Source organism: Pseudomyrmex gracilis, unplaced genomic scaffold (assembly GCF_002006095.1).
Source record: "Pseudomyrmex gracilis isolate BER0280 unplaced genomic scaffold, ASM200609v1 scaffold_1635, whole genome shotgun sequence".
Taxonomy (NCBI): Eukaryota; Metazoa; Arthropoda; class Insecta; order Hymenoptera; family Formicidae; genus Pseudomyrmex; species Pseudomyrmex gracilis.
In genome coordinates, this window is record NW_018022219.1 from 9,704 (window position 1) to 17,923 (window position 8,220).

The 8,220-nt window shown below is 43.8% G+C and overlaps 1 protein-coding gene across 1 annotated transcript; it reads left to right on the forward strand.

Annotated features, from left to right (window-relative positions):
* The first annotated feature begins 1,678 nt into the window (after positions 1-1,678).
* Positions 1,679-4,219, forward strand: LOC109862333. The gene is made up of 7 exons (XM_020442359.1): positions 1,679-1,684; positions 1,787-2,093; positions 2,139-2,528; positions 2,772-3,031; positions 3,146-3,247; positions 3,347-3,933; positions 4,093-4,219. The coding sequence occupies exons 1-7, from the start codon at positions 1,679-1,681 to the stop codon at positions 4,217-4,219; spliced, it is 1,779 nt and encodes a 592-aa protein (XP_020297948.1).
* The last annotated feature ends 4,001 nt before the right edge of the window (positions 4,220-8,220 follow it).

The following is an 8,220-nucleotide window of genomic DNA, read 5'->3' on the forward strand; positions in this document are numbered from 1 at the left end:
GTTTAAAGAATCACATAACACAAAATAATCACACTATATAACACAACTGAATACAACACAATATATAAAAACAACATCTAAACTACGTGCACATTTCATTTTTCATTTACACGTTCAGTGGTATTTTGACATGTCATGTTAGAATTTTTTAAAGTCACAATCACTTCCACTTTTATAGTAGTGACATTTACAGGTTACGAGTTAGGCATAAAAACCAAAAAGTTTTTGGAATAGACATAGCATTCAAGAATGTAATGAGATTATTGATAGACTTTGATTTGGAAGCCTACATGACACAAACAATCTATAATACGGTTTGTGTACACATTTGCTTAGAAAACCAGAGATAGTAGCAATTTTTTTTATCGACATGTTGCAGCGCCATCTGTTCCAATATCCGTGAACTATATACTAATTATTTTTATATTCTTAGCACTGAAATGCTAGCAAACGTGAACACAAAACGTTGTATCAAGTGTTTGTCTATTATAGGTATCCAAATCAGAGTCTAATAGTCTCATTACATTCTTGAATGTTACGTCTATTTCGGACACTAGTTAGTTTTCATGCATAACCCTTGAACTTCAAATATCAGTACATTAAAAGTAGAGGTAATTGTAACATCAAAAATTTTTGTTACATTTTTGATATATCGAAAAATGTCCGAGATTAAAATTTTATTATTATCTTTTAATCTGTAGAGCCGTTTTCCTATCAGAGCAGTAATTATGAAAAACACTTGGTAATACGAATTACTCGGTCAAGCGGTAATAACAGGACGGTTCAGGACCCTCTTATAGAGTTAATTGGTTAAATATATTTGATATAACTGGCTAATTAGGCTTGAATTATAGGTTTTTTGAGGTTATGTCCAAAACCTGATGTGATAGAGTTAAATGGACTTTGGATTCGGTTTCAGCGACCCCAAAAACATATAGTAAACATGGTCTGACCCCCAGGCCAGAACATTTTTTTTTGTGTGGCTGTGTAATTGTTTACGCCACGTCTACTTTCGCTAACGACGAAAAAGCGTTGTACGACGGTGGTGCGTTGCTCGCCTCTCTTGGACACGAATCCTTGCTACGTTTAAATATTCTTTATTGCGAGGGTTTGCGTTTGCCCGATTTTAAATTAAAGAGCGGTGGCGAAGAGCAGGGATACTGCATTCCTTGCAACCTGCCTTATCATCCCAAACGAGAAGTTCATTGATGCTTGCATAAATTTCCGCGTTGTCGCGGTGTGCCTTCATGCAAAACAGAAAAAGTAGAATTAATTCGATGCAAGCAATGTAAGAGAATGTTTTACGGGCGCGAGTGTTTCAAGTGTCACCGAGCCGAAAAATCGTACGGAGACGGTCGCGTGAGCGTGTGCAGCGCCTTGCAATTTTGTGACGATTGCGGGCGTTTGTACAGAACAGCGGGTGCGGGGCACGTATGCGGCGTCGTGTTTTGTAACATTTACAGTTTGCGTCAAGATGTAAACCATCTTTGTTATATTCGACCTCTTGCACGCGAGGATTTCACCGGCAAAGGGAAAAACGCGCGCGTCGCATTCGTGTTCTACGATTTCGAGACCCGACAGGATGAGACGCTCGAAGGTCTGTGCGTCTGTGAAAATTCACGTGCCCACTTTTTGCGTCGCATAGCAGATATGCGTCGCGTGTGCGGGCGGAAACGACATGACGGTACGTTGCCGGTGGTGCGGTGTGCGCGAATTCGTGTTCCGCGATGATCCGGTGAGGCAATTCGTCGATTTCGTTACAAAAACGACGAAATGTTTCAAGCAGATTATCTGCATCGCGCACAACACCAAGGCGTTCGACGCGCAGTTCATCCTTTGTTACATCACGGAAAAACGTGTCGATTTGGATCCACGAGTAATATTAAACGGGACAAAGATTGTCGTATTAACGGCCGGGCGTATGAAATTTAGTGACAGTATCAACTATATGCCGATGCGTTTGTCAGCTGTGCCGAAGATTTTTGGTTTGCGGGGTGGGGTGGAAAAGGGATATTTTCCGCATTTATTTAACATACTCGCGAATCAGTCGTACGTCGGTCCGTTACCAGCCGTTGAATATTACTCGCCGGATAGTATGTCTAGCGAAGAACGCAAACGTTTTTTGTCGTGGCACGCAGACCAGATGCGCGAAAACGCAGTTTTTGACTTTCAACACGAGATAGTTCGTTATTGTCGTAACGACGTTGATATCTTGCGGGGAGCGTGCATGGCTTTCCGCAAGATATTTCTCGAACGCGGAAGCGTATGTCCGTTCGAAGAATGCACGACCATCGCTTCCACATGTATGCGCGTTTTTTGCAAAAACTTTTTACGTGAGGAAGAGATCGGCGTCATTCCTCGCAGCAAATATCTCCTCGCGGATACGCAATCCCGCAAAGCTCTGCAGTGGCTGGTGTGGAAGGAGCGCGAGCTCGGCCGCATCATTGTTTACGCGGGTCACGGGCGAGAACATCGTCTTGCGGAAGTCGGAGGCATTCCCGTCGACGGGTATTACAAGACGGCAAACGGTGAGCGTCACGTGTTGCAATACCACGGCTGCTTTTGGCACGGGTGTCCCGTGTGTTTTAAAACGGATCGCAACAAACGTCTCCGCACGGGGTAACGCGAAGTGTACGAACTCGAGATACGAGCGTACACTGACAACGTCATGGCGTCTTCGCAAACGAAGGTAGGGTACATCGTGACGGAGAAATGAGAGTGCGCTTTTGATCGCAATACGCGGGAAAATTGCGAAATGCGTCCGTTTTTAGACCATCATCCGATGCTCGCGGCTGAACCGCTTTCACCGCGTGACGCGTTTTTTGGCGGTCGAACGGAAAACATCGCGGTTCGGCGCGAAGTTACGGGTACGGAGAAGATACCTTACGTAGACGTGTGTTCTCTATACCTTTACGTGTTGAAAACCGACGCTTTCCCAAATAGACATCCGAAAATTCTTGTCGGACAAAAAGAGTGCGCCTTGCTCATCGGGGCGATGCCCGGTGTCGATTTTTCCGCGGTCGAGGAGCTTGTGCGTTGTAGAGTGCTCTTTCCGCGCAATCTCTTTCACCCTGTACTTCCGTACCGTGTGCAGGGCAAAGTGCTTTTTGCCTTGTGCCGCAGTTGCTGCGAAAACTTCTCGCAGACACAGTGCTCGCACGAAAATTCGCGCGATCGTGAATTCGAGGGCGTGTGGGTATCGTGTGAATTACGCAAAGCTGTAGAAAAGAGTTATCTCGTGACTGCAGTAAGCGAGATATGGCAATACGAGACGAGCCAATACGACGCTGATACGCGTCAGGGGGGAGTATTTGGTGAATACATAAACTGTTTTCTTAAATTGAAGCAAGAAGCAAGCGGATGGCCGAGCAAATGCGTGGACGACCAATCTAAAGAACGATATTTTCGAGAATACGAAGCAGTCGAGGGTATTGCTCTAGATAGAACAAACATTGCGCAAAATCCAAAATTACGCTCGGTTGCAAAGCTGTGCCTTAATTCGTTTTGGGAAAAATTCGGACAACAATTGAACTTGACGAGTACCGAGGTGGCAAAGTCGCAGGAACGTCTCCTATCGCTATTGTCAAACCCCGAGCACGAGGTAATCAATATATTATCTGTGAATGACGAGGTAATATATGTTTCGTGGCGAATGCGGGACAAGGCGGTCGTACCTTCTCCGATTACCAACGTGATAATAGCGGTGTACACGACGGCACAGGCGCGATTGAGACTGTACGAATATTTAGAACGTTTAGGCGAGCGCGTTCTTTATTATGATACAAATTCGTGTAATTATGTGAGCAGCGGAAAACTCGGCAAATACGAACCGCGTACGGAAAATTTTCTGGGCGATATGACGGACGTGCTTGAAAGCTACGCCCGTGGTAGTTACATCGAGTCGTTTGTATCCGGTGGCCCGAAATTTTATGCGTACGTAGTTCGTACTCCGGACGGTGGCGCGCGGGAGATGTGTAAAATCAAGGGAATAACTCTCAATTCCGCAACCTCCCGCATAATTAATTTCACTAACGGTAGGGAAATAAGAAGAGAGAGAAAAGAAGAAAATGTGTCAATAAATCTGCATTTTAGAGCGATTCGTCTCACCGCGTTTCACGAGGTTGTGACGCGGGACGAATCAAAAATCTGCTCGCCGGTTTTGCTGAAGCGTAGATTTATCGACGAGCGACGCTCCGTTCCATATAGTTACTTAGAATAAGACTTTTTTTCGTGCATTCTCATGCAAATAGTTTGTATATTTTACACGTATTAATAAGATTAAAAATTGTATATATGTTTTTCGTCCAAATAGATCATAATGTAAGCAAGCGCTTTGTGCAATGAAAGAAAAATATATAAGTTATTTTAACAATCGTGTGTAAAACTAAGGTTATAAAATGCGTGATTTTCTGTACATGTTAGTAGATTAAGCAATATGTACACATTTTGTAAAACGTAATATTTTAGTGTTATTAAATTTTTCTTAAAACAAAATTAAAAGATTTCTTTTTCCCGATCTCTGTTTTCTTTTATCCTTAGAAACTGCTTTTTTGATATAACTTCAACAAAAAACTATAAGCTTATATTGGCGCGCGCGTTTGACGAGCTTATTTTTGCGCGCGCAACAATAAGGTGATTTTTCATGAAAACAGCTTTTCAATCATCCGGAATAAGCTCACCGAGTCAGTTGCCGCGACGAAAATTAGCTCGTTGTCGCGGCGAAAAGCAGCCGCCGCAGAGCCCAACGCGCGATGGTGAACTCATTGTCGCAAACCAAAAACAGTTTAATTTAAGAGTTATACAAGCGGCACTTTGCACAGTCTTCGAAATGGACGTGCGCTGGAAACATCCCTGGACGTCAATTGTTTGCGGTCCTACAGGATGCGGGAAAACAATTTTTGTAAAGACTTTTTTCCGTTATTTGCCAAAAATGGCAAATATTTGATTCGGAAAAATTTTATTTTATTACGGCGAGTGGCAAGAAGCTTATCTCGAATTGCAACGCAAGATGACGACGGAAAAATGTAAAATCGAATTTCGCGAAAGACTACCCTGCCCGAAAGATTACTCGAACGACCCGCTTTGTGCGATATTAATAATAATCGACGATCTTATGCGAGAATCGTCGTCGTGCACAGTGATCGTTGATTCGTTTACCAAGGGTAGCCATCATAAAAATCTTAGCGTTATACTTATTTCACAGAATCTCTTTCATCAGGGACGCGGTCAACGCGATATTTTGCTGAATGCAAATTACATTGTTTTTAAGAACCCGCGTGATCGCGCGTAAATTCGCCATCTTGCGCGTCAAGTCTATCCTGACGACGTAAAATTTTTGGAAGAAGCGTTTTACGACGCTACTTAGCGTCCTCACGGTTATTTACTGCTCGATTTAAAACAATCAACTCCGGACGAATATCGTTTTCAAATGTGTATCTTTCCCAACGATCCGCGTCATTACGTGTACGTACACCGCAGATCCCTCGCGTGAAAACAAGCGTATCAAAACCCGAAGCACACGAGTGAAGGGCATCATTCGAAGCTACGATGCCGTCGGCGACGAAGGAGCGAAAGAAGCAACAAAAAGCGCATATTAGAGCTAAGCGCTCTCTCGGTGAAACAGCTGTCTACTGAAAGCTCTGTGTCTTCTAAATAAAAATCAACGCGCTGCTTTTCTGCGAAACGCTGATAACAAATTCATTGTGTGTATTCGCGAGTGTGTCCACAATACGCTCAGAGGTAACGTACCGCTCAAAAAAAGAGAGAAGAACCGCAAAATCCGATACAAAACGGCGCTGCGACGTATCGCGGAACAAAGAGGTACTTGGAGGTGCAAGAGAAACCTGCTGGTGCAACAAGAAAGCTTTTTACCGTACATCGTCGGGCCCATACTCGCAGCTTTATTATCTCGAATTATCGAGTAATCATGGAACGGGCTAAAAAAATAGTGCTAATTTCCACGGATAATCTCGAAAAAATGCAACAACAAATGGCAGGGGAAAATACCGCTGCTAATACCACACGCACTCCCGGAACCGTGTTCTCGCGTCTCGACGCGGAGATGAGACGTATTCTCGATTCCCCTGTTGATGAAGATGAAAAATGGAAATTGTACAGCGAAGTACTTCGTCGATATTTATATTTTATCCAAAAAGCGAGAAAGCGTTCTCGGAAAGAAGAAGGTCCATCCGTGGCGGAAACACCTGCTGTGACTGGTGGAGAGGAGAAAAAGGAGGAGGAAGACGAGGAAGTAAGAGAACTATTTCACGACGGGGAAGAACCAATAGACGCTTTGCCTCAAACATCCTCTGTTTTACCAAAACATTATTCAACACCATTACGACACAATAATAATAATAATCAATATCAACGGATTAATCAGTCAACTTCGAAGAAAAATGTATTGTTTGCAGATATTTCATTTAACAACAGCAGCGCAACAAGCTCTCGCAAACAAAAAACTATAACAAACATAATAGAAACAATTCCAAAAACTTATTGCCCCAAAGCGCGAATGCTTTTGAATCATCTGATCGAAACGGCTGTTCCCGTCAAGATCACATGGAACGAACGCGGCNTCGTGACCAAGAGTCCAGAATTGGTGGGAGCGAATATTGTGGAACTCGTAAACGATGCAATGCGAGAAAGAAAAACCGCTGGAATACTGGGATTCATTTACTTCGCGACATAAACACGCCTCCTCAATACGTGAGAAATCCTAATTATTTGCGCTTTTTGCGAAAAGGAGGATAAAGAACAAAGCGCAAATCTCCGCATAGTATTGAACAAGAAGAAAAAGCCGAAGTGGAAGGATGGGATTACCGCGCCACCGACAAGAACAAGAAAAAGATACGATTCGAGATTCTGAGACGGCTGCTCACGTGGGACAAAATGTAAACGTAACGCTTGACAAGTTGTATTATATTCCCGCGCATTACGCCAGTTACTCGTCGACGGAAAAGTTGTCGCGAGCCGCTAAATCAAATTACTCGCGCGAGAACGTTGTTTGCTGGCTTCGTTCGCAAGATGTTTACACGCTACATCGTCTCGTGCGGCAAAAGTTTCCCCGACTGCATTACAACGTGACGAATATCGACGATCTCTAGGAGGCTGATTTGATAGAAGTGCGAAATTTGCGAACCTATAACGACGGATATTGCTATCTACTGACAATTATCGAAAGTTTCCCCGACTGCATTACAACGTGACGAATATCGATAATCTCTAGGAGGCTGATTTGATAGAATTGCGAAATTTGCGAAGCTATAACGACGGATATTGCTATCTACTGACAATTATCGACGTGCTCAGCAAATTCGCGTGGGTGGAACTGTTGCAAGACAAAAACAAGTGCTCAAGTCCTTTGTGCGTTTTAACGCGTGCTCTCGAGAAGTGGCGGACGAAGACCCGTATATCTGCAAACCGACAAAGGTAAAGAATTTATCGCGCATCCGCTGCAAAAATTTCTCAAGGAAGAAGGAATTCGTTTTTGTGTGGCGCGTAATCCAGACGTTAAAGCAGCCGTGATCAAGCGTTTCAATAGAACGCTAAAAGAGCGCATGTGGCGCTACTTCACGCACAAGAACACGAAACGTTACCTCGATGTCTTGCAAGATATTGTGCACGCGTACAACCATACGTCGCACTCTTCCATACGCATGAAACCCGCGGATGTTACGATGGAAAACGCGAATATTGCGCGCGACAACACGTGGCATTGCTGGACAAAACAGCGAGCGAAAACAGCTAAATACTCCGTCGGCGATCTCGTACGTGTCAGTAGAGCGAAAGCCGCATTTGAGAAGAGATACGAGGCCAAGTGGCGCAAAAAGATATTTCGAATTCATCGTGTTCTCGAGTGGCGAAATCCGCGCGTTTACGAGCTGAGTGATTTAGCGGATGAGGGTATAGACGGAATTTTTTACGAGCAAGAATTGGCTCCTAGTGTTAAAAACCTACAAGAAAAAACTTTTATCGTTGATTGGGTGATAAAGAGCGAAGGTTGGGAACGTAATAGGCAACTGATAGTTAGCTGGCAAAGTTATCCGTCTAAATTCAACTCGTGAAGTCCGGCTTCGAGTTTAACAACGCTTGCACAAGGTGACGACAATAATGGCAACAATAATGGTGACAATGGAGGAACACTTTTTTGTAGTTTTCCCGAGCAATAGCAGTATGCTTTACTTCCCGCACAACACCACTTCGTGTTTTACCACGGAA

What these genes read in the sequence shown, in the direction of transcription:
- LOC109862333 (XM_020442359.1), top strand. An exon ending in GTATTACAAGACGGCAAACG is followed by an intron (nt 2,529 to 2,771) that starts GTGAGCGTCACG and finishes GTCCGTTTTTAG; the next exon opens with ACCATCATCCGATGCTCGCG. An exon ending in AGAGTTATCTCGTGACTGCA is followed by an intron (nt 3,248 to 3,346) that starts GTAAGCGAGATA and finishes CTTAAATTGAAG; the next exon opens with CAAGAAGCAAGCGGATGGCC.